The sequence below is a fragment of the Rattus norvegicus genome, chromosome 5, assembly GCF_021556685.1.
Source record: "Rattus norvegicus strain SHRSP/BbbUtx chromosome 5, alternate assembly SHRSP_T2T, whole genome shotgun sequence".
Lineage (NCBI taxonomy): Eukaryota > Metazoa > Chordata > Mammalia > Rodentia > Muridae > Rattus > Rattus norvegicus.
In genome coordinates, this window is record NC_141538.1 from 66010881 (window position 1) to 66037493 (window position 26613).

Here is a 26613-nt window from a genome sequence, read left to right on the forward strand (position 1 = left end):
TACCATGGGAAAGCGTCCTCAATACCACAGATTTTGCTTTCAAGAGAGAACAGTCTGAACATACTAGGCAGGATCAATCTTACCCTCCTTGGGAGTTACCAGGTTACTCCTCTCTCACATACACTATACCTCGAACCAGCAGCACAAGACAACACCTGTGGGCTACCTGCTCTCATAGGGCCCTCAACTGTTACCCACCCAGTGTACCAAAGTAAGAGTCCCCAACGGTGACTCACTCTAGACCAGGGTGGTGCAAAACTATGGCAGATTTGGACCAGATCTATAAAGTTAAATTTTGTTGGGGTTACTGGTAGTGATTAAACCCTAATTCCTCATTTTTTCAATTAAGATATCACCAACATCATAGGGGTAGCTGAAAGTTAAATGGGGCATAACAGAGCAAGCTCTTAAAAGCCAATGCTCGGTGATTGCTTATGGAAGCGTCTCAGTAGACTTTTTTCTTTTTCCTTTTGCATAGCTCAGTGAAGCCTATTACATTATAGTTAGAGATCGTTTGTGACAAGGAGCATACCACTCCCTTCCTTTCCCCACATTCTCCTGTGGCCTTCCAGACTACCACAGGAGTCATGAATGAATCTACACCTAGAAGTGTTCACCTTTCTCCATAACCTACACATTTTCTTTTACCCTGAATTATTTCTGAAACTGATATATAGTCCATTTAAAAGTTTGGGCCTCTAAGCCAAAATGGGATGATAGAAGCTTCTCCCATTAAAATCTTAGGGTAATACCTAGAATAATGTTTTTCTCCATTAAATAGTAATTTTTGGTGCCTCTGGTTAATATCAGAATGAAGTAGGCTCCTGACTTAACACAAAGTCGTGTGCTTTAAATCCAGGGACTCTTAAAATTAGATCTTGACAAAGGCTGCCAGCCCAGGATTCACCTTAATGAAGACCGAGAATGTATACATCTTCCACAGGAGCGCCAAGAGATAAAAGTCAGAGGGTAGGGACTGAGGCTTCATTAAAATTACTAATGGCTTCCTTTACTAGTAGCTCACATGTTTAAAAAGTGTTTATGGATAGTCGTTCTGTGTCTCTTTGGACAGTTTGTAGTTTACATACCAATAAAGTTTTAAAGTATATTTTAAAAAAATTAAAAAAAAAAAGCGCCGAGGGAAAGTCTCCTGAACTGGGGATGCGCAGATGGGGCATGGCTTGGACAAGTGGCTGGAGCTGCCCCTGCCAGGGTCGTAGTGCAGCTTCCTCGCAAGTACTACGCAGTACAGTACGGCTGGGCAGCGAGCACAGCCTCACGAGGGGTACTCGAAGGCACTTCTAACATCACTGGACCTAAAGGTTGTGAGGTCGGGCTGTGGTCTTCAAACAGGGGGCACAGGGTGAACCCCAAAGCCACAGCCTCTGAGGGCGTCTGAAGGCTCAGGCGAAATTGGGTCTGGGAGAGCCCGGAAGGCGCGAGGCAAAGCTTGTCCATAGACGTACAGGCGAGCGCGGGTGGGGGGTGGGGGTCCCGGCACCGGAAGGTCTTACATCAGCCAGCCCACGTGCGACCCGAGGGCCAGGAGGCGCGCGCGGCCCGGGAGGCGGCGCCGCAGTCCTGGCTGAGTTTAAGGCGGGTCCCGCCCCGCCCTCCGTGCGCCTCCCCAGTCCGCGCTGCAGCCCGGGCTCCCGAGCCGAGCGTCGCCGCGCAGGGCCGAGTGGAGCCGAGCAGCCGCCGCGTCGCGTCGCCGGTTTAAGCGCAGTGCGGGGCCTTGGCCGGGGGCGGCGGTAGTGAGGCCAGCGCCGCGCTCCAGCCCCCTTTTCCCTCCATGGTTTCTCTCCGCTCCCGCGAGTAACTTGGCTCCGGGGGCTCCGCTCGCCCGCACGCCCGCACGCCGCCCGGGACCACGCCGCCTCCTCCAGCCGCCTCCTTCCGACGGCCCTCGCCGCGCAGGCCGGGTCGCCTCTCCCCCCTCCGCCCCCGCCGCGGAAAGTTAAGTTTGGAGAGGGGGGACGAGGGGAACATGGACATGAAGAGGAGGATCCACCTGGAGCTGAGGAACCGGACCCCGGCAGCTGTAAGCAGAACCCCTCGGGCACCCGCGCCCCCGATGACTTGCAAGTAATGGTGGCCACCTGCGGGCCACCGGGCTCCGGCCGCGGCGCGGGGAAGGCGCTGCTCGCAGCTCGGACGGGGACAGGGAAGGCGGGCGGAAGGCGCGGAGGGGGGAGCGAGCGCGCGGGCATTAACTCTTTGGCGCCCGCGGGCCCCCGTGGCCACGGGGAGGACGGCGGGTGGAAAAGCAAACTTTGAGCCGCTCGCCTGCTCGGTCCTCTCCCGGAGGGAGAGCTTGTGCGTGTGGCCGGCGGCGAGGGCGGGCGCGGGGGTTGTGTAACGCTGGGAGCCATGTTTGCAGCCTCCCGGGATGCGCGGCCGGGCGGAGGCCGGGCCTGCCGAGGAGCCGCGCCGCCAGGCCCGCCGCGGGGCCGGGCCAGGTTCCATGCGCCCCGCGGCCCGCAGGGCCTCGCGGCCCGCGCTGAGAAGGGGGTTCGGGTCCCTGAGGGGCACGGAGCCCCCTCGGGCGCGGCCTGGCGCGGAACGGGGGAGGGGCGGGCCTGGCGGCGGAGGTGGCGCAACCGCCGCCCCTCCCGAGGCCAAGTTTGAAAAAAGGATGCGCTTCCCGCCATTTTTCAAGCCTAAAAATACAACTTTGCCCCTCCTTTGCCCGGCTCGCCTTCGCCCTCGGCCTTGCCCACGCGGGCTTCCTGGGTCGGCCGGGCACCGTCACCGCGGTGGCTTCGCCCTCCCCCGCGCCGCCGCCCGGGGCCTTGCCCGAGAGGGAGGCCGGCCCCTCGGTGTGGGCGGCCGGCGGCTCCGCGCGCCAGCCGGGGCGCGCCACAGCGCCATGTTGGCGGGCGCCGTCTTCCTCCGCCGGGTGAGCCGGCCGCCCTCGCGCTGCCTGTCGGTCCCCGGGCTGCCCCCGCCCCGCGGGCTGGGCTCCGCGCGCACTGGAAGCGCGGCGCTCGGCCACCGCCGCCGCCTCATTCCCTCGCGGGCGCCCTCCCCCTTCTTAAAAGGGCAACGGTGGCCGACGCGGGGCTGGGGCGGCCTGGGCCCCGCACGTGCTCCACGCGGCCTTTGCGGCCGACCGAGCGCAGGCCGCGGGCCCGACGCCGCCCTCGTGCGCCGCGGCGCGTCTGGGCTCGACCCCGGCCCCACGATGTCCTGTGGGACGGGCGGCCCGCGGCCTGGGCTGGCGCACGCAGGTGACTGTGGCTAACAAGTTGGGAACTTGTGGAGATGGCCTGCCTTGGTGCGCCTGGCATGCCCGAGGCTTTGTGTTCCCTGCCACAGGCCTTGAGGTCGGCACCTCCGAAGTGTGGGGCGGTCCCTGAGGACTGATTGGGTGGTGTCCCTGTTCCCCGGGGCCCTGAGCATTTCACCGGCACGTGTCCCTTCCATCCCTCAGTCAGACATTTTGTGCCCACCACGTGCTGGGAAATTGAGTTGTTGAACCATCTTCTTCCTTTAACTTGAAAAGATTAGTATTAAGCCTTGAGCTTTTCACTCTAGTCAGCCACAAAAATCAATGGAATATGAAGTAACTAAATTTAGGTAAAACACCCATTTTCATATTAAACCCTCTTGACAAAGGCTAGAGCCATGGAATTAGAAGTGAATTAGGGACTACACCTTTACAGGGTCTGCAAGCAACAAGTGGTTGACGGATAAAGCATTGGCCATTGGCCACCCTTGGGTCTCTTGAACCACTGATTTATTGCGTTGTTTAGCTTACAGTATGACGGGGCCTGAGAAACTTGTGTAAACAAGAGTATCTGCTGCCCTCCTGGGCCTCACAATGGGAGGGGGGCTTGCTACCTCCTTTTTGTACCTTGGCAGTATAGGGGGAAAGTGTCTTTTTGAGATAGCCACGAAGATTATGGGGGTTGTGAAGGGCAAGCTACTTGGAGGGAGTCAGGCCATTGGTTAATGCTTATTTAGAAAAACTTTGACCTAAACCTGAAGGATTTGAAGGGAAAATTGTCGCAAATATTTTGCCGCCCCCCCCCCCCCCTTTTTTTTTTTTGGAGACATGGCCCTTCAAGCAGTATGTAGTCTCTGCTGACTTCTAACCTGCCATCCCCCTTCCTTCCCTCCTGAGTACTGGTACCATCACTCCTGGCAATTCGGGCGCCTTGTGTTTCACATGCAGTGTCTTAAGGCAAATGAGTTCAACCAAGACGGTGCCTTTTAAATGAGCTGACCTCTCTTGAGTGTGCTGGTGCTCTGACACAGTCCTCAGGAGGCAGAGGCAGGCAGATCTCAGTCAATATGAGACTGGCAGGGTACTGCAGGGCCTCTTTGCCTCAAAAACAGCAGAAACTCTTGGTACTTAAAACTGATAGGTTGACGCTTGGGCCCCTACAGACTTGTGGGGGTGCTGGGCAGACCTAGGTCTCCAGTTGAATGGATTGTTAAAGTTGACTGATACAGGATGCGTGTGATAATTTAAATACACAATGGTGCCTAAAACCAAGTGGGTTGTGTGTGCTATGGTGTTCCTGTTCTAAGTCTTGGGCCCATCCTGATAACATTATTTATATACTGTCTGGTGGCTGGCTCTTTTCTCCTAAGTACATAGGCCCAAGATAACAAGCTCAGGTTCATCTGCTGCACCTCTGTTACTGATGAACATGGGTGTGTTCTTTTCCTTAGGGGAGGATCTTAAACACTTAGTTCAAATTTTTTCAAAGTCCAAAGAAGCTCTTGCTGCAGTACGTTCTCACAGTGGGGGAAATGGTATAAAATGACATTGCATCAAAAAAAACAAAAGTCAATACCATTTTGAAAGAGTTTTATGGGCAAGAATAGAATTTTGGGGGTACTGGAGATTGAACCAAGGGCATATGTTCTATCAGTAACCTTCTAGTCTTATCCTCTAGTAACTTTTATTTTGTGGAAAAGATCATACAGTGATGTCCCAGTGGTAGGCCTTACTCAGTATTGCATTCGGCAATTGGGTTATTCCCCAGATTGCCACCCTCCAAAGTAGGAATGAAGTGTGTATATTCGGAGATGGTCAGGGATTAGGGATTGATTAGCTCAGTGATAGAGCACTTGCCTAGTAAGCTTGAGACCCTGGGTTCAGTCCTTGGCTCCAGAGGCACCTGGGGGGATTCATTGAATGACATTAAAAAATGCTGGCACAACTTAGTAGCAGGATGTGTCTGATGTAGGTGCCCAGCTACCCATTGCACACACACTGCTGCTCTGTCATGTGCCCTTTTCACCCTGCAGCCATTGACGACAGCTAACCTTCAGGCCCACTGTCTACAGTTTTCATGCAAAGTTAGAAAAAAGTAGTTTCTTATTGGACTGCTTTTTTCTTTTTAAATACCCCTCATCCTCCAACCTTGATATGCCATGCTCCTTAGTCTGTCTCTTCACCCACTCACCAACTCCGGGGGTGGGGGGGAAACAGACCTCCTTAGCTGTTTTCTTTTTGTTGTTGTCTTGTGGCCCCCACCCCAACTTTTGATATCTGTTTAGTGTGATATATTTCTGAGCGCTATGGGATATTCTAATTGGTTGCATAGCAACTAATTGGGGTTGCTTTCTCTTGTATAATAATACATCTTTAAAGAAAAGTAGATGGAGACAAGCAAAAAAAAAGGTTGATAAAGATATACAACATACACTTAACCTTATGTCTGTGCATTTTGGTGTTGAGCTACAAATTGCTTAATTTCTTATTTTTACTTGGACCATGTTATAAATGTGTACTGGCTGGTTGCCTTAAAGAAGAGTCCCAGTGACTGCCTTTATCTGTTACTTAATATTTTATATCAAATTGCTTTCCAGGTTGTTCCTTTTATCCACCCTCAGGGCACATTTTCCTGTTCTGAGGTGGAGTACCTGCTCAACTTTTCTACAACCCCAACACATTGAGGGACTGTGTCCTTATTTATCTTTGGATTTTAACTCTTTATTTGCATGTGTGCATGTGGAAGTCAGAAGACAACTTGTGGGAGTTGGTTCTCTCCTCCATGTGGGTCTCAGATAGTCCTGGCAGCAAGCGTTTCTACTACTAAGCCCTGTCCTGTATGTCTGGAAGTTACTGTGTAGACCAGCCTGTCCTTAAACTCAGATTCACCCGCTTCTGCCACTATCCCTGATTTAATCTCATTTTGTAGCTTCCCATATTCCTTTCCCCTTCTAAACTCTGGGATCAGAGGTCAGCATTACTCTTGTCTTAGTGTATTAAGCAAGCTTTCTACTGACAGAGCTCCCATTTTTGTTTATTCAAGACAGGGTTTCTTCTTGGTTGTCCTGTAACTCGCTGTGCTAACTAGAGGCCCTCGTGGCTCTGCCTCTCAAGTGCTGGGGTTAAAGTGTGTGCTATCATGACTGGCTAGCCTTGTCATTTTATTGTGGCTTTGGAGTTGAACTTATGACTCCCGGCATGCAAGCCACTCAGCTCTACCCACTTGCCCTTGAATTCTTTTTTTTTTTTTAAGAATTATGTATATGAGTACACTGTAGCTGTCTTCAGACACACCACAAGAGGGCATCAGATCCCATTACAGATGGTTGTGAAGCCATGATGTGGTTGCTGGGATTTGAACTCAGGACTGCTGGAAAGAGTGATCCATGGACTTAACCACTGAGCCATCTCTCCAGCCCCCGAATTCTTCATCCCCCCCCCCCCCCCCCATGGGGACCGAACCTGGGCAAGCACTCTAACCCCTGAATTCTTCATTTTTGAAATTAAGAAATGTGTGTCTGGGACTGGAGAGATGGCTCAGCGGTTAAGTCCACTGACTGCTCTTCCAGACGTCCAGAGTCGAATTCCCAGCAACCACATGATGGCTCACAACCATCTGTAATGGGATCTGATGCCCTCTTGTGGTGTGTCTGAAGACAGTGACAGTGTATTTAAATACATAAAATTAATCTTTAAAAATAAATTCTTGGGGTCAGAGGACAACTGGGAGATCTTAATCTCTTCTGTGTGGGTCACTGTTTTGAGGTACTTAGTGTTAGGGCGGTTTCCTTCATAAAATAGGTTTGTTTAGTACACTGCAGAGACAAGCAGGCATGCCCGTAACAAACCACAGTTTACTTAGTACCTTTCTAATTAAGAAGATTGGAAACTAGCCTTTCATGTGTGGCAGCAGGACTGTATTTCCAGCACTAGGTAGAAGGATCACCTTATGAAGATGGTGGTGTAGTCAGGGTGGTGATGGGCTTTGGAAATCGCAAAGCCCATCTCTAGTGACACGCTTCCTCCAACAGAAGCCCACCTTTTAATGCTCAAGTAGTGGTCACTCTGTGACCAAGCATTCAAATACTGAGCCCGTAGGAGTTTTCTATACTCGAACCACAGCGACTCAGAATGATCTTATTCTGTGCCTTTCCCTTCTCCTAGGGTAAGTGTGTAACTGGGAAAGATTGCCAACCCAGACCACAGGTAAAATTGGTTATTTCCCAGTGAAGGAAGTGAAGAGAGAAAGGAATGGAACTAAGAAAGGGTTGGAGTGGAAGAGAGACCTAGTGAAAAAGTGCCAAACTTTCGGCATTGTTCATGACTAGAAAACCCAGGGCAAGAGTTAAAGGCAGCGGCAGGGGGGTCTCTGAGTTCCAGGCGGCTGGGCTGCACGGTGAGACTGTATCTAGCTGAGGGTGTCCCTGGACCGGATCTGCTGCCTTCACACGCACATTATTAGCATTGCAAGCCTGAGGCACTGTGCTGTTTGTTTTTGTTTAGTTCTTAAATATTTACTTTATTCACATTTGGGGGAAAAAAAGCAAGTTCTGCTGGAGAAGGACCAATGAGGAGAGGGAATTTGGTCCATGTTTGACCAGGTTACCTTGCTGTGCCTTGGACTTCAGAGCCCTCTAGTTTGCATCCACAGAGGAACAGGTTGGGACCACCTTTCCCTTTATTTTTATTTGTGTGTCTGCATGCCTGCCACACATGTATTAGGTGCCTGCAGAGGCCAAAAGAGGATGTCAGATCCCTGGAGCTGGAGTTACAGGCAGTTGTAAGCTACCCGACCTGGGCTGAACTCCGAGGAGCAGCAAGTGCTTTCAACTCTGAGCCATCTCTCCAGCGTGTATTTTTTGGTTCTTCAAGACTGTCTTATGAACTCAGGGCTTACCTAGAACTTCTGTGCCATGAAGGCTGATCTCACAGCACAGTAGTGCTTTCCCACGGAACAGTCCTTTTTTTTTTTTTTTAAGATTTATTTATTATATATAACTACACTGTAGCTGTCTTCAGACACACCAGAAGAGGGCATCAGATCCATTACAGATGGTTGTGAGCCACCATGTGGTTGCTGGGAATTGAACTCAGGACCTCTGGAAGAGCAGTCGGGTGCTCTTAACTGCTGAGCTATCTCTCCAGGGGCGCCCCCCCCCCCCCCGGAACAGTTTTAATATGTTGTCTTTGCTATGGCAGAAAGGCTTGTTGAAGTCCTGTTCTACCTCCCAAGTGAGACATCACATGCTTGGCTGTGTTCAGGTCGTCTTATTTTATTTTTATATATTTTTTGAGGTTTACTTTGTAGTTGAGGTTGACCTGGAACTGACTGCACTCACCTGACCAGCTCACACTCCCTTCAGCTTTCAGTCCTCTGCCTCAGCCTCCCAAGTGCTGGGATCACAGATGTCTTGTCACCATGCCCACCTTAGTTTATGAGCCAGCTTTCCTGGGGTTTAAAATGAAGTCTTCAGTTCCACCACTTGGGAGGCAGAGGCAGGAAGGTCTCTTGAGTTCCAGGATAGCCCGACCTACACAGAGAAACCCTACCCTGTCTTGGGGAGGGTGTTTTTAGCTTTGGGCACCTTGCCTGTCTTTTTCTTAATTGCCCTGAGTTCAATCCTTGATGCTTTTTCTAGGAATACCAGGTTCCTGCCACTTATTCTTCCTTGATGACTCATGAGTACAGGCCTGAATCCAGACCACCATTGAGATTCTGAGTGTGTCTCCAGCTATAGCATTCATTGTTTCTCCTCAAAGTGCTGTTCTTTATTTCCTCGTAGGTTCGCATTTCCTTAAACCAGAACCTAAGTCCTCTCTCAATGTCCCTGTCCAACACCAGACTCAGGCCTGCATGTGGTCAACCACTTTGGGCCCTTTCCCCAGTCTCCTTTATAATCTCCATTTTGCTATTTGCCTTAGCAAATGTATTTTAGCCCGTATTTGAATGTCCTGTGGTGCTTGCCATGATAGGGTTTCTTTGTACAGCAGCAATGTTGGCTTTACATTTAGAATGCGCCTAAGTCTGCTCAGTGATAGAGCTGCCATAATATTTTGTTCCCCCTCAACCCCCTAGGGAAGTTTCTTATCACCCCACACAGTAGTTAAACTGGACAGAATCTTAGCAATTAAAAGAAGGATCAAGGAGAAAATTTTCATCCCATTTGGGAGGCAGTGTGGCATAATCTTTAATTCCTCCCCACTTGTTTTGGACATATTAATGTCATATCTTAGGACATTTTAATTTTATTATTATACGAGAATGAAAATCGTCTTAGCTCGGCACAGTTCAGTACCAGCACTCACAAGGCAGAGGCAGTCGGGTCTCTGAGTCAGAGAAGACAGATGTCAACATCTCAAAGTCTAGGTCAGCTAGAGCTACATAGTCAGACCCTCTTTAAAACAAAACAGAAAAGATCTGAAACTGGAGAGTGTGCAGGTGTAAAAATCCTTACTAGGATTTATTTGTGACTTTTTCGTTTGAAAATGGCAAGGAAAAGCCAGGCATGGTGGTTGGTGTATGCTGTTAACCCCAGCACTTACGAGGCAGAGAAAGACAGGGGAAGTCTATGAGTTTGGGGGCAGCCTGGTTCACATTGTAGAGAGTGGCGGTAAGATCGATTATCCTGCTTCAAGCAGCAGGATCCTTGATCAAGTGCTCAAGTGCCTTGGTGACTTTTGTGGCAGAAGCAAAGTGTTCATCTCCCTATGGCCTTGCCCTTCGTGGACTTGGAGAGAGAGAGAAAGCCTGAAAGGGTTTCTTCGCTCTGCACTTGAACTTAAGACGAAGCCCTTTCCAGACCCAGCCATGGAAAGGACAGGGACACAGGTTCACTTACGTTCTGAGAGCTGTTGTGCCTCTTGGTAGGATATAGAGTATGTGCACGCACCATCACCACCCACACGCCCGTGTGTGTGTGTGTGTGTGTGTGTGTGTGTGTGTGTGTGTGTGTGTTATGAACTAGCAGTTGTCTTTGGGTCTTAGTACTATGCTGCTACAAAGCTAATCCTGCTTGCTTTATTTGTAGCTGATCCTACTCGTACATGAATGCTATTTTGAATTTGGAAGTTTCGCAGGATTGTATTTAGAGTTGTTTGCTTTTGTTGTTTCCTGTTACAGTTTTTAAAGCTTATTCCTGTTTTTGTTTATACCCACAGGTTCAAGAACTTGTCTTGGACAATTGCAAAGCAAATGATGGAAAAATCGAGGGGTTAACAGATGAATTTGTGAACTTAGAGTTCCTCAGTTTAATAAATGTAGGCTTGTTTTCAGTTTCAGACCTCCCGAAGCTACCTAAGTTGAAAAAGGTAAGTGTTTCTTTAATTTTTTAAGGGAATCACTTGAGAGGTATAAGTGTCTGGTTTTATCTGGTGTAAGCACAATGTGTGTTAGTGCTCTGTGGCAGAAACTGAGATTTTCATCTTCATCACTAGCGGTTGTCAGGCCTGACCTGCAGTGTTGCAGCAGTGCTTTGGAAATAGTGCCTTCTGGGGAGGGGTAGTTAGTTGCTTTTCTCAATAATTGTTAATTGTCAGAAGCTCTCAGACACGTTTGTACTCAGGCTCTGGTTCAGGAGACACACAGCCTCTTACTTTTCAGTGCTTTATAGTTTGTATGCTGATGAAAAGGAAAGTGAAGACTAACTGTGTGAGTGGGGTATGTGTGGGGTGCCCTCTGAAGACATCGGATATGGGGGTGAAGTTGCGTGCAGTTTACAACTGCCCCCATGGGTAGTGAAGGTGGAACCTGTCTTGTGCAAACACAGCAAGTGCTCTTGACTGCTGGACCATCTTTAACACTATCGTGTAATTCCTTTTTATTAAGATGTATTTATTCGTTTGTTTATTTATTTATTATATATAAGTACACTGTAGCTGTATTCACCCCCACAGAAGAGGGCATCAGATCCCATTACAGATGGTTGTGAGCCACCATGTGGTTGCTGGGAATTGAACTCAGGACCTCTGGAAGAGCAGTCAGTGCTCTTAACCGCTGAGCCATCTCTCCAGCCCTACCTGTCTTGTAATTCTTTTTTTACATTTTCTGCCCCCCCCCCGCCCCCAGCTGGGGACCGAACCCAGGGCCTTGTACTTGCTAGGCAAGCGCTCTACCACTGAGCTAAATCCCCAACCCTTGTAATTCTTAATAATTAGTTTGAAATGTGTTGTGATTAACTAGACAGTGCTGCTACAGGCCAGGTCTGGTGGTATCTTCACCAGCTCTTAGGCAGGTAAAGGGCTGTGGGGGTCACTAGACAGCTACTGCCTCCTGTGTCTGTGTGTCCCCCAACCACCACCCCCTCCAAAAAACCCACAAAAACAAACCTATATCTCTCTCTGGTCTTAACCCATTGTTGATAGTTAACCTTCCCTGAAGCCACCCTGTTTTGCCCTCTAGTTACTCTCAGAAAGGGCAGAATACTTAAGAAGGGTTTCTCTTGTCTCTCTGTATTTGTATCAAAGAGATGGGGGGAAATTTTGCTCCTGTGCCCTGAAAGGTGTAGCCATAGGCCCAGAAAGGAACAACAGTTTTCCTAAAGCCACCTACAGAACTCTGGTAGATTAAATAAGAACCCTTTGCTTGTTGAAGAACAGGAGGTGTGACTTGAAATTTCACAGTCCTTAACTCTGTGGGTACCAGGCACACATGGTGCACAGAAATCTGCAGACAAAACACTTAAACACATAGAAATATAAGAAGCTATATGTATGGGTCCTCAGTGACTGAAGGGGTCATCCAGGACCCATAGCATCTGTTTTGTGTAAATTTGATCTCTAGATACATCAAATCCACAGAGATTAAGCACCACAGTAGCTGTGTTGAACCTTTTTCAAATGCTCAATTCTTTGAGACAGTGTCTTACTGTGCTGGCCTGGAACACAGTCCTGCTTCAGCCTCCCAAATGCTGAGGGTGCAAACTTCCACCCAGCACCACACTGGGCTTTTTCTAAAAAATGTAAACACCGATCACTCATAGGGCTGAGGAGGTGATCACACTTAGAAGGCAGATTGAATGTTCTCACAGCTTCGAAGGACTGTGTTCTTCCTACCTCAGTACAGGCTTTAAATGTCTTTAAAGTTCTATGCTAGTAAATGCCTTACTGTCTTCCTGTAGAAAGAGGTGATATTCTAGCTACATGGTCTGAACATAGAAAGGTGGTTTCTAAAGATCACGAGATCCAGTGCTTGGATCTTTATTAATTATAGACAAGCAGGGTTTTTTGTTTGCTTTCTTTTTAAGATTTACTTGTGGGTGGAGTAAAACCACAGCATTCATGGCTGTCAAAGAACAACTTGGGATTCCATTCTCCTCCTGGAGACTGGTTGCCGGGCTTGTGGTGTGCCTTTATTTATAGAATTCTCTCATCTACCCTCCTAGGCTAGCATTCTAAAACTGTGGCCATTGCTTCTGTACCAGAGTATTTTATGGCATGCTAAAGACTATTCATGGAGCCAATGCTGTTTCTTTGGTTTCTGTATTTGGTGTTTTCTTAGCTTTTTAGGGTTTTTGACTTGTGTGTTGGGAATTGAATTAACAGGTTGGGGTGAATCCTAGACAAGCACTCTACCACTGAACCACATTCCCAGCTCTTTGTACCCTTTTTAAACTTTGAGACACGGTCTCTCTAAGTTGTACAGGGTGGCCTGCTACCTTAGCCTCTTGGATTGTGGTATGTTCCAAGCCTCTGTCACCATGCCAGCCATGTGAAGTTCCCACTTTCAGCACACTGGCATGTATGTAGTGTAGTGGGAGTGCCAGGGCTCTTTAAGTGTATGCAGTCAACACAGGCTCACCACAAGGCTTTGGTCATGGACCTGTCAGCCTGTAAATTGATAGGACAATCCTACAACCAGTTTGTTGTAAGAGCAAATGGGGTAAATGGGGCTCTGGAAATGACAGGCACTCAAGCTCTTCCTGATGCTGGCACAGGTATAACATATTGGAGCCGCCTGTGTGGTCTACGGGTAGGTTGTTTAATATACATATATTGGGGGTAGGGTCTTGGAGGCCTAAAGAGGATGACACTCGATCCTCCAGATGGTAAGCAATTCAACACGGGTGCTAGGAACTGTCTTCTGGAAGAACCTGATGTAGACCACTGAGTCCCATGACCTGAGTGTTCAGCTGTAAAAAGGAAGAGCTTTACCAACATAGTCTCCACTTGTGCTCTGAGACACTGGTAATTTTTGATGAGGGTTCACACTGTGAGCAGACCATTGCATGTGTGGCCGTCAGCTGAGAAACTAACATAGATTACTGTGAAAGCTATTGACAGTTTACAGAAGCAGCAACCTCTGGAGAGCACGGCTTACAGACTCTTGGGGCCTTGCACAAGGGATCTGATGCCCCCTTCTGGCCCCCACAGGCACTGCATGCACATGGTGCGTGTACACTCGGCACACATAACAAAAAAGTCCCATCTTCTGCATATATGCTTCACTCGTCCCAAATGTTTCTGGAATATATAAACTACTTAATTTGGATTTAATCAAATAAATAATTTTATAACATAATAAAAACAGGGCTTTTGGGAGAGGGGTCTATACGTGCTGCATGTATAGAAATCAGAACAACCTAGGAAAGTCTCCGGACTCCACCAAGTGGGCCCCAGGTTGACCTTGATCCGTCAGCCTTGGTAGCAAGTGTCTAGCTGAGGACCAGTTCACTCACCAGCTCTTGTAGAACTTTGCTGCCACTGTTTGTTTTTGTTAGAAGGATTTGCTTTTTACTTCAATTCAGTAGTAAGTGATTGTCTGTTTGTCCATGTTTCTGTTAGCTTGAGCTCAGTGAAAATAGAATCTTCGGAGGTCTCGACAGACTAGCAGAAGAACTTCCAAGCCTCACACATCTGAACCTAAGTGGAAATAACCTGAAAGATATCAGCACCTTGGAGCCGTTGGTGAGTGGTGGGGAGTTCAGAGTGGGTTGCTGTCATCTCATTGTCATATTCCAGTGGGAGAAATGATTGAGAATAGTTAGCTGGAAAAGGGCTGGCCTTCTGCTCTGCATGGAGTGGCTTTTAAATCTTGATGTATTCCTGGGCTTTGCTCTCTTGACTGAAACTGTTGGTGTCGTGCATGGAGAATTTTAGACATACGCTTATCTTAGCTCTAAGCATGTCTGCTAATTTTTTTCTCCTAGACTGGATAGGCTATTCTGTACTGCAACAGAACAGTGTGTCTTGGGTTACATTTCAAAGCTGTAGATAGGACAGTTTGGGGCACAAGGGTCTTGTGGTTGGTGATCTTAGACTTCCCTTCATCACTGTGTTGGATAGAAGAAGCACCTTCCTCAGCCTTACTGTAGTTATATAAATAAAGAGACCAAGTTTTAAGTGCCTTTTGGGTTGTAAGCATGGGATATGGCCTTAAGCAAACTGAATAGACAGGACTTTATTCTTTACCTTACTAAATAAAGTGCTTAGAGGACAGTCAAGAAGTAGATTGTTTTGTTTTGTAAGTTGGGAAACTTGCAATGAGAGCTCAGCAGTGTGGAGGTTCTGGAGGCAGGGTTAATGCAGGAGATAGGCAGCCCCACAGGCAGGACTTGTGTGTTATGTTAGATAGCTGGTGTTGTAGAATATGAAAACAAAGGGCTTTACTTCCCTGGAAGAATGCTCTGTTGGGGCTGTGGGTTTGGCTTAGTTGGCAGAATGCTTGCTCAGAATGCATGGAGTCCTGGGTTCCATAAATCACACATTGGCACATGCCTATAATCTCTGGAGGATCAAAAGTTCAAGGTCCTCCACCACAGGTAGCAAGTTTGAGACTAGCCTTGGCCTAGATTATACAAACCCCATCAAGCAAAACAACAAGCCAAACCCCTGCTCTGTTGATGCCCAGGAGGAAGACAGACTTTGGTTTCTTTCAGTGACGATGTTCTGGTAGTTTAATTAAAGTGGTTTCCCCGTCCCCTTCTGCAATTGAAAATGTTGAAGCAGTTATAATCTTGCTGGGCTCCTTATGTATATATGTATCTTTGTGTTTGAGCCTCCATTTGTTGTAGACATTGAACTGTTTCTTTGTTCTGCAGATCTTTTCTGCTATACATGGCCACATGCTCAGTCTCCCTCAGTGTGTGTAGAGCAGCCTGTTTGCAAGTTAAAGACGTATGCACTGCAACCTGCTATATCCAGGGACATTTACTATTTCTTCATTGCAGGCTTGTACCCCTTTAAATAGAGAATGGCTCTAATTTAGAGAGGAAACTGAGTTTGAAGAACTTAAATAATTGTTTGAAATTAATATCAGAATCAAGTTTAAATTCACTTAATTTTCTGTTGCCTTTGAGACGTGAAAATTGACTCCATACCTAATTTCAGTAAAATGGAATTCCCATAGGAATATTTAGACTCACACTCTCCCTGGTCTGTGCCAGGCCGCCTTATTGCTTGGTGGAAGTTACCTTAATTCTGGGCTAGTCCGAGCTGAAGGGTAGCAAGCATCCCCTACACCGGTGTTCATGTGTGTTGGTGGGTGTGTTAAGCAGAAGCAGACAGAGGCTCTCCTTCCTGGATTCTCCTGGAGCCAGAACCTTCTGGGACTGCAGTGTTCTAGCACTGAAGTGAGCACAGGTGGATACTGTGCTCGATTAGTCTCGAGGAGGAGGAAGAAGAGGAGGAGGAGGAGGAGGAGTAGTTTGCTGTACTACTGTAGCAAATGTACATAGTTCCTACAGTAGCTGTTCTGTCCTACAAAGTGGATAGAAATCGTATGGTCCTTGATTTACATTGAAGAAGCTAAGGCTTGGGTGACACTGACACCGTGTGGCAGAGCTACCATGGTCGATACACACCAGGCTGCTTACAGCCTGGGCAGTGATGGTGCACAGCACATCTATAAGCTCACACTTGGGAGGCAGAGAGTCTTTTTGTGTTCAAGGTCAGCTTGGTCTACAGAGCCAGTTCTAGGACTGACAGGGCTACACAAAAAAATCCTGTCTTGAAGGAAAAAAGCAAAGTCTGAGTGAGGTTACAGACATCTGGTTCCCACTTGGAATGAAGAAACCTGTAGGAATGGCAAAGGGGGAGACTGGGCCCAGTGTGGACTTGTGAACGTTTTAGAGTGGGGAAAACACCATCTTCATCCTCATCACCACACATTGTGAACACTGCCTTGAGCCCAGTTTTACAGTCAATGCAATGATTGTGAATGCCTCTGCTTGCTACAGGGACATTAACGAGAGACAAAGAAGGCAGCAGTTCAAACTTCCTGGGACACCTTTTTTAAGAGACCTGGGCCATCCAAACCATCCCCCAAAGCCCTTCTAAATTCTAAGAAGGCAAGCAAAATTATTGTTAATAAAATGTTGAATGTTTATTATGGCTAGCCTATTAGCTTAGGTCAAGCTTCCAGCATGGTTAAGTTTGTAGCAGTGTTTGCGCATTACATCGGGATCCTGTATTCTGTATTCTGAGCCTGTTGGCCTGTAAGTTCAATTTTACTGCTTAAAAACAATCACTGAGTACTGTAGTCATGTGGGGTTTGTTGTGAACTTGCTTTTAGTTTCCTACCATACTCTTTGGCATATTCAAATTATCTGGTAATGGTGCTTTGTCAAGAAGTAAGCAAACATCTAAAATTTCCGCAGCTCAGAAACTGGACAGCTTCAATGGCCCAGTACAGAAGATTAAGTAATGCCCCAGTTCATTAAGTAAATAGTTTTTAGTCAGTCCAGGGATGGTGGTATACGCTGTCCTGCCAGCTTTCTGAAGGGCCAGAGCAAGAGAACTGAGTCAAAGGGCAGCACACAAAGGCTACATGGTGAGATAGGCACTTCAGGATGAGGTGGAGGAGGGGGGAGCACATTAGAATAATAGGAAGCTGCGTGTCTTACTGGGTACTAGATCTCCAGACGGGCTCAGGGGAGGCTCACCAGTTCCCGGCTACATAGGTAGCAAAGAAGAGAACTGACTCCAGACAGAAAACTAGTAAATAACCTGTGCTGATTATTTGGGGTGATATTACAGCATTTCTTTCCTCTCTGCAAGAAATCATACCTGGGTTTCTAAGGTCAGGGCCTGCCCAGTAGGAAACCTAATCTGAAAGTTGCCTGTTAAAAAGTCAGTCACCCCTAGAACCGGCAGGGCTGGACCTGGCCTGTCTGCCTGCCTTGAGACATTAGGGACCTGGTCGTTGGAAGCACATTATTTGATGGACAGACTCGTTTAGGATTTTGCATTGTATGTTTGAGTGGGTATGATATCTGCCTGTAATCCTGCTGAGCCCTGGTTCTACGGTCCACTCTGAGAATAAAACTTCTGTGAACCTTTTCCTGATCAAGGGATGAAGATCCTTGTGTAAGGGCCCTTTCCCTCAAGGGTCAGCTAATAAAAACATGGCTTTGTGGGCCCTACTCTGTGTCACAGCTGCAGTCAGTACAGTCTAAAAGGAGCTGTGTGTGATAGATGGGCAGATGGATGTTGTGTGGCACTAAAACTTTGTTTTAGTTGGGCATGGTGGCATGTGTCTTTACTCCTAGGGCTTGAGAGGCAGGGGCAAAGGCAGGAGGAGGATCTCAGGGAGTATTAAATAAAAATCCCCAAATTTTTAGTTTATAAAAATAGCTAATGAGCCAGTTAGGCAGTGCACTGGTTGCTGTCACATCTGCAGTTTTAAAGCCAACTTTCAAAGAGAATCACAGAGGCACCTTTGGTCCCAGAAGCAAGGTTTTGTTGCTTGCTTATTTCACTGGCTCATGTGAATGTGGCCATGACTTTGCAAATGAAGTGTTACTGTTGGGTTTGTTAGAAATGGTTTCATCTAGAGCTTTGGAGTGAGGGGTCTCATGTAGCTGACCATGACCTGATCATGTAGCCTCCTGCATACTGAGGCCTGCACTGCCACTGATGGTGATATGATGTTGGGAATCTGATCCATGGCTCTGTGCAAGCACTCTACTAATAAGATACATCCCTGACCCCATATTGATGAGAGAGTACCAAACTTTATCTTGATTGGGGGTGGGGGCTATTAGGTGTGGGATGTCTGCACTCTGGGCTCTCCATGCTATTCTAGAAGATAGCAGGATGTGTATATAACAGGATCTTTATATTCCCTCTAGAGAAGTCTGGTAATGGTAACCTCTTCTAGAGAGCTTAAAGACAGGAGTGTGGAGTTTGTCTGTTCCTGAAATCTAAGCTCTTGTATTTACCCTTCTGCCCACATCAGCGTGCCAGGTCTCATTTACCTTCATGGGCGGGCTCTGTGTACACCTAAGCTAGGTCACATTTACACTCCTAATGCTACCAGAAAAGACAGTTCTTGAGGGGAAGCCAGAACAAGAGGGGAAAGTTGGCTGTTAAGAAGGCAACCCAGAATTTTACAAGGTTTTCCTATGTACAGGGACGGCTAGATAGCAGCTAATCAGTGGGAAGCCTAGAGTTTTGCCTCTTGAAAATGGTTTGGTGACATGTTCCTTTTATTTAGGAATTGTGTTTTTTGGTTCTTCACTTTAGAAAAGGTTGGATTGTCTGAAAAGCCTGGATCTGTTTGGCTGTGAAGTCACTAACCGGAGTGATTACCGAGAGACCGTCTTCAGGCTGCTGCCCCAGCTGTCCTATCTGGATGGCTATGACCGAGAGGACCAGGAAGCACCTGACTCAGATGTGGAGGTGGATAGTGTAGAGGAAGCCCCCGACTCAGACGGGGAAGTGGATGGTGTGGACAAAGAGGAAGAGGATGAAGGTGGGTAGACCGGGCATCTTGTGACCTGACTCTTGCTCTTCCAGTCCTTACAAACTGTCATTTTAGAATGCTCAGAAATGAAATGGTTTTATTAGCAAGTGGGTTTTGTATATCTATTTGGTCAATGGCTACTTCACACAAGCCACTAGAATCATTATTTCTTTGTCTACCTGGCTCTGCCTACTATCCTTCTGAGCTCAGTGCCTGACCTACAAACTTCAGGATACATTCTTAGATTGTGGCCTTTGTTTTAAATTTATAAAAGTATGATCTCAAGTATAACATGGAATTCATGGGGAAAATGTTTTTTAGGTGTGTGTGGCGGCACACGAGTTCACAAATTGGGGGTCTGCTCTTATTAATCGTAGTTTTTCACATGCTTAGGTGTCTATATTTTTGAGTGAGTCTGGGTAAAGTCTTTGAAATTGAAAGCTAATCTTTTTTGTTTTGTTTGTTTTGGTTTTTGAGACAAGGTTTCTCTGTGTAGCCCTGTCTGTCCTGGAACTCACTCTGTATGTAGACCAGGCTGACCTCAAAGCCAGAATCCCACCGCCCAGCTTCCATACCTTTAATCTTAGCGCTTTCTAGAACATACAAGATTGCAATAGCCAAGAAAGTGAAGGAAGAACACTGTTGGATGTTATCTTGCTTAGGATTTTACTGATGTGAGGAGACAGCATGACCATGGCAACTTTTAAAAAGGAGAGCATTCATTGGGGCTGGCTTACAGTTAAAAGGTTCAGTCCATTAGCGTGGTGGAAAACATGCTGGCATGCAGGAGACATGGTGCTGAGAGAGAAAACCAGTAAGCCTGGCTTGAGCTTCTCAGCACCTGTTCCTGGTGACACACTTCCTCCTTCAAGGCCACACCCTCTATTAGTGCCACTTCCTATAGATCTATAGGGACCACTTTTATTCACCACAGTTTGCCATTTTTGGTTGGAGGGGCAGGAGTTAAGACAGACAGTGCCTCCGGTAGCTTACACCACCATGCCAGGCTTCCCTTTTAAAAAAGTGTTGGAACTTTCAGGCGTGGCAGAAGTAGAAAGCCTCCTGTGTGAACTTGAGACTGATTTTTATCCTTAAGAAGGGGATATATATAGTCTTTGAAGCTTCTTGACTTTAGGGTGGATATTCTCTTGGAATTAAGGACTGGTAGAAAAAGATCAGCTGTAAGTCTGTCCTGATATCTGTGGAGACAACCAGCTTGTTGTAGGTTGACTTTGGATACTCTCACATTTGCAGGTAGGAAGGACCCTATGGGTCGTCAGGGTCACCTGTCCTTCCCTCTCCCTTCTTCCGTGTTTTAGGGTCTTTCTCTATTACCTTGGCTGTGCTAGAACTCACTCTGTGGAATAGCTTGAACTCACTGAGATTGCCTGCCTCTGCGTTTCCTAGTGCTAGGTTTAGTAATGCTCATCCTTAGTAGTTTCTCTTTTGGACTGTTTTTAGAAGGAGAGGATGAAGAGGAAGAGGAGGATGAGGATGGTGAGGAGGAAGAAGATGAAGATGAAGAGGATGAAGATGAAGATGAGGATGTAGAAGGAGAAGATGATGAAGATGAAGTCAGCGGGGAGGTGAATACACTTTTCTTCCCTGTTGGTGTAAAGGCAAAAATGGGCAGGCAAAGGCACCGTTTATCTTGAAATAAGGGATATGCTTACTGAGCGCTACCTGGATTCCTCACTAATCTGAGTTACCTTTCACATTGCCAAAGAAGGGCGTGTGTGTTCAAAGTACTGAGACGTGCTGAGTTGTGGTTCACACACAGGTAAATATACTCCTACCTCGAGAGAGCAGCTGAGTTTCGTGTAAGAAAGAGTATATGCCTAAAAGCAGGGAAGAGTACCACCTCAAGACGTGCCTGGGCTACACTAGACTGGTTACATCCACACCCTACATAATAAACTATATGACTACAACAAGAAATTTGTCCAAACCAATCCGGAAATATAAAACAGTAAAAACATGTTGAATTTTCCTTTTTTTTTTTTTTTAAAGCCAGAGCCTTGCAAGTATTCTGTTCTTGGGCTGCCTGTTCCTTTAAAGATTTATTTTTATTTTGTCTGTGTGTACATATGTGCTTGCATTTATACACACACGTACACACCACATCCATGTTTGGTGAAGTCAGAAGAGCGCATTGGCTTCCCAGGGACTGGAGTTAGAGGTGGTTGTGAGCCAACAGGTGCTGCAGTGAATCAGACCGGCCTCTTCTGGAAGAACGTCTGTTGCAAGGCTCTTGACTGAGGAGCCCTCTGGCTGGCTGCTCGCTCTTTCTTGGCTGCTCGCTCTTTCTTTCTTCCTTTCTCTCTCTCTCTCTCTCTCTCTCTCTCTCTCTCTCTCTCTCTCTCTCTCTCTCTCCTTCCTTCCTTCCTTCCCTCCCTCCCTCCCTCTTCCTTCTTTCCTTCCTTCCTTTCTTTCTTTCTTTCTTTCTTTCTTTCTTTCTTTCTTTCTTAATTTCTTTCTTTCTTTCTTTCTTTCCTAAACTCATTAAAAAAGTTCAACCAGCATTTCTGTGCAGGAAAAGGAAAGTATGTAAGATAACAGCTTTCTCCGTAGTGTTTTGATATAACGATTTGGAAGTATTTTCCTCTTTGTGTTTTTATTTATTTATTTATTTATTTATTTATTTATTATTTTCCTCTTTGTGTTTTTATTTATTTATTTATTTATTTGTTCTTTTTTTCGGAGCTGGGGACCGAACCCAGGGCCTTGCGCTTGCTAGGCAAGCGCTCTACCACTGAGCTAAATCCCCAACCCCGTGTTTTTATTTTTTTATAAGGAATTGGTGATTTGGAGCTTATGTGACCCAGGCTAGCCTTAAGACACTGATCCTCCTGTCCTCCATACCCAGTTGCTAGAATGACAGTTGTGAGACAGGACCTGTGGTTTTATTTGTATGGGTGTGGTCACACCCGTGACGCAGCCTGCATGGAAACATAGGAGGGCAACTTTGTTAAGTCTCTTGATTCGCCCCTTTCATCTCGGCTTCCGGCATCCATCTGAGGTTGCCAGGTTGGAAGCCTGTCTTTACTGGTTGAGTCTTGCCAGCTCATGTGCTTTAGCAGAACCTAATAATGTTAAGCTATTCTCTGGTTTAGGAAGAAGAGTTTGGACATGATGGAGAAGTTGATGAAGATGAAGAAGATGAGGATGAAGATGAGGATGAAGGTGGGTGTGATGCAGGTTCCTTTCCGTTTAGAGCTAGATGAAAGTGCAATGGAGGCAGATTGTGGTTTGCTTTGGTTCTGGTTTTTTGAGGTCAGACCTTACTGTGTTGCTGGGCTTGTCTCAAGCTCAGTGTCCCTGCCTTCCCTTCCCGAGTTCTGAGATTTGTGGCTGTCAGACCCGGGCGCACTGAGCGTATGAAGTGCCCTTGGCCACGCTGTTGTTCTGGGTTCTGATGGTCCAGCTCTGACTGCAGCAGGCATAGAACACCAGGCCATGCAGAAACCTCTACTGGGAGCAGTGTGACAGTGCCCATGTCTCATGCTTTATAAGCCTCGTGGTGGTATCAGAATAACTTCCTGTGCCATTCCTGTCGCCTGTCTTTAAAAGTAAGGAAATAGGATTCGTGGCATTTTTAAGTGGTTTGCCTAAGGGTTTACTTGTGAAGGGTGTGGCTTAGAAACAGGCTGGGTAAGCAGAGTTGTCGCTGTGTAGTAAACGCCTCAGTTCATTAGCTGGACTAGGTAAGGTGCTGCTGCCATGCCTTTTGCCTGTCTGGCCTCGGTGACCTATTTATTTGGTAACGCGTACATTGTTGATATCTGTGATAGCCACCAGGTAGTTGCTGCCTCGTTAGCGGTGTTTAAGCAGAGTCCTTTCCCTGCTCACAGCCAGGTATTTTTGTGTGTGTGTGTGTGTGTGTCTCCTCCTCTCCCTCCCCCCCCCCCCCCCCCCCCACTGCAGAGGAGGAAGAAAGTGGGAAAGGTGAAAAGAGAAAGAGAGAAACAGATGACGAAGGAGAAGATGACTAAGCCCCGGGACAGCCTGCAGGACACAGAACTGTTGAGTATGGTTGGACTGCTCATGGATTTGGTAGCTGTTTTAAAAAGGTAGCTGTGATACAAGCCCCAGGACACCCCCACCCAAAGAGCCAAAGAATAGTTCCCGCGACATTCCGCCTTCCTCCGTTTAGCCCCTTGGTAATCCACCACCAAGCCTGGGGACTTCGCCCCAACAAAATTGTAAGCGTTGTTAGGTTTTCGTGTAAGACTCTTGCTGTATCGTGACAGCTGTGATTGGTGAGTTGACCGTCCTGGCTGCCAGTTACACTGCGATTGTAACAACATTTTTACTTTCTGTACAACAAGGAAAAGCTTTGTAAATAAAATCTTAACATTTTGGGTCTGTTTTCTCATGCTTTTCTTTTTTCTTTCTTTCTTTCTTTTTTTTTTAAAAGACATTAGGACATTTTGTGTGATAACTGCCAAAACCGTATTTTCTAAGACTAAGCAAAATAAATGCATTACTCTTTGGTAAAGCCTAGTTGTGCGCTCACATTTCTAACTAAGGCTGTTTACCAGCTTGCGCTGTGTCTGCGGTGCAGAGGTTGGGGAAGGGGGGTGTCTTTGGTATATTAGTGATGAGGAAAGGCAGAATCTTTGACCATCACTATTCAAATCCTCACTGTTAGCAACTAGGAGAGGAAGTGAGCTTCTTCTTAAAAATGGTTTGTAGTCCAAAATAGTGGCAGAATACCTGCCTAGCATGAATAAGGCTGTGGGTTGGTTAGAGCTGTGGGTTAATAAGTGGGTTAGTGCTCCAGCATTAGAAAAAATAATGGCAGCAGTTCAATGATCTGGAGCCTTTGCAAATCAGTCCATGTGTCAAGGGGAAAGACCTTAACCATATGTTGACTTCTGAGTCCCCTGAGTCTAAGATCAAAGGGCCAAGGCCAGATGACTTGACAAGCCTCACTCATTTTGGGTGGCCTGTGATCCCTGGACAGCAAACGCTCTAGGTAAAACCATGGACTTTACACCAAGACGGGTGGCTGACCTGAGCTCACAATTTGTTGTTAAGACAGGTGTCTGAGCAGGAATTCTGACAAAAGGCTTGCCAAGGGGCAGGCAGGTCCTGCGCTGGGCTCAGTCACTCTGAGGGTAGGCATGTGCTCTGTTCTTACGGGCTTAGGGGAGGAGTGGTGTTAGAATGCTTGCCGCATGAAGGTGCAGCCATGAATTAGAATCCTAACACGTAATAAGCAGGGAGTCCTCTAAGAGTGCCTGTGATACCAGATTAAGGTATTGGATGCTCTGTCTGTGTACACACAAGCTTCCCTCCCCTACCTCCACACATACATATCCTCAGGCACATACTTTACAGACCCTGTCAAACAACAGAAAACAGTAACTGACTGTTTTAGAACATCATAACCTTTCCAATGTCTGTCCTAGGATGTACCAGGCTAACTGAGCAGAAGTTCACTTACAGAGGAAAGTCAGCCTTCCGTGTTCAGAAGTGACAGGGCTGGACAGATGGCTTAGTGGTTAAGAGAACTTGACTGCTGTTGGAGAGGGCCAGTGTTGGCTTCCCAGCACCCATATGATTGTTAACAACTGTCCGAAGACTAGTTCTAGGTCCTCAGGACACTAGGTACACAAGTACATACAAGGCAGGCAGAGCGTTCAGACACAAAATCTTTTAGAAACAGAGTAAGGAGGGCCTGGGACAAGGCAGGGCCATGGCAAATAGATGAGGTGGTAGAGCAGTGTCGAGAAGAACCTAAGATTCACCAGGGAATTAGAGTGGTTGGGAGGTGGTGCTGGGAACCTGACCGTATCCTTGTTACTTGTTGGCCAAGACTTTCCTGCTCTTACTGTAATGGTGGCTTCAGCCTCTGTGTGGCCATTCAGATATTAGAGTAATCCTTAAGCCAGGGATTGCTTGATTTTCCCTTAAAACCAGGGCTACCAGGAGCCTCTGACATGACGATCTTGAATGGGACTAAGGTACCTTTTGCTGAAGAATGTCAAAGTCTAGACGCGTCATGGTGAAACCATCATGGAATGGCATTACTTCCAACAGTTAGGAAAGTCTGTACTAGGTGGGAGCTCTGATGGACTAGCAGGCCTGGCGGTTAGTTCCAGTCATGGATGGGCATGCATGAAATGCTGGCAGAGGTGAGAAGACAACTGAGGCCTGTTGGCAGGGCCTGAGTAAGAGGCCTGCTACAAACCCTGTGTTCTTGGCTTAACTTCTGCTACAGGAACCCAGCTATGGGGTTGACGTGTAGGAACTTCAATTCTTCAGAGGATGGTATAGATGCCCAGACCCAAATGATGACGGACTCTTCAGGCTTATACAATGAACACCCCCATGTTCAGGCTTCTGGGCTTGATGAAACCTCTGGTGTTCTTTCCTGTTGAGCTGTACTACCCTAGCATCAAACGGGCTGAGCAGAAGGACAGAGCACTGTCCTTTTCTGTGACCATCGACTCTCTCCAGCCCTGTCAGGTTGTGCTGACATCCGTTTTAATGAGGCTGATGATACTGCTGTGATGACAGTTTGGAAGGGGAGTCAAGTTACCAGCCTGCTTCTGGCTGCCAAGGAGTTGCAGGGAAACCAAGATTGCTGTCCAGGTCCCCGGGGTGGACCATTCTGAATTTGTCTAACCAGCAGTGGGGGCATTTCTAATGCCCTTCTCCCTCTTCACCCAAAAGAACAAATAAGAGTTTGGTTTAGTGGGGGTTATCACCGAAGCTTGAGTCTCATGGGCGAGAAAGGCAGATCAAAAGGACAGAGGACAAGACCAGATCAGGGTCGTGCTCTCCCCCAGCCTCCCACGCTAACCCGCTCCCACCTCCACACTGACCCACTGTGAATGAGATGTCTACTAGAGAATTTAGCAACACCAGTTAAGTTCATTGGGCTGTCTGTTAGGATTCTGGGAGTGAATTAGCATGAGCAGGACAGAGTGGCTTTCAGTTGGAGGAGGAGAACAGGAGACGGTAACTGGATATTCTTAGTCTTTCATTTCCCTGTAAACAAAGTGAATCCCATTTGAGGTGCTGAAACAGGATTTTCAAGGCCACCACACAGCCAGGAGTGGCTGACTGATCAAAGGTTCCAACCCAGCGCTCCATAATCCAAACTGCTATTCGTTCCTTGGGCTCCTGACTTTTGGGTCAGTTCTTTTTGTTTGGTTTTAGAGACCGGGTTTCTCTGTGTAGCCCTGGCTGTCCTGGAACTCACCTTGTAGACCAGGTTGGTCTTGAACTCAGAGACCCGCCTACCTCTCTGCCTCCCAAGTGTTGAGACACAGGTGTGTGGTATCATGCCTGGCTCTGGCTCAGTTGTGCTGAGAAAGTTCTAGGGCTTTTATAGTTAAAGGAGGATGGATTTTGCCTATGCTTTCAGATTTTGGCTCCTAATCTTTACTGTGTTGATACAGGGCCCTTGATGAACCTTAGAGGAGGCCAGGGGAGCGTGTGGTGAAACTTCCTCACTTCATTAGGGGCTGAGAACTCAGTGTTCACGCTGGCTAGCAAGATCTTGCTTGTTTCAGAAGAAGTCTGGTACTGGAGCCGTGGACCACTTAGGATGTGAGTCAGTATAAGTACTGGCTGGGCTGCCATTCTCCCTTGAGGTGACCTGAAGAGGCAGGCACCTTGGTGAACTCCCATTAGTAAAGAAGGGTTGTCCTTGGCGAGCCAGTGCATTGACAGAGCCATATACCTAAGGGGC

General features: G+C 47.3%; 1 protein-coding gene across 1 annotated transcript; it reads left to right on the forward strand.

The window, feature by feature from the left end:
• The first annotated feature begins 1813 nt into the window (after nt 1–1813).
• Anp32b (acidic nuclear phosphoprotein 32 family member B) lies at nt 1814–23273 on the forward strand. The gene is given in 7 exon segments (NM_131911.2): nt 1814–2041; nt 10388–10537; nt 14009–14131; nt 18689–18917; nt 20370–20494; nt 22022–22091; nt 22833–23273. Coding segments are annotated over 7 exon segments (819 nt in total). The 5' UTR covers nt 1814–1987; the 3' UTR covers nt 22901–23273.
• Nucleotides 23274–26613: the final 3340 nt, after the last annotated feature.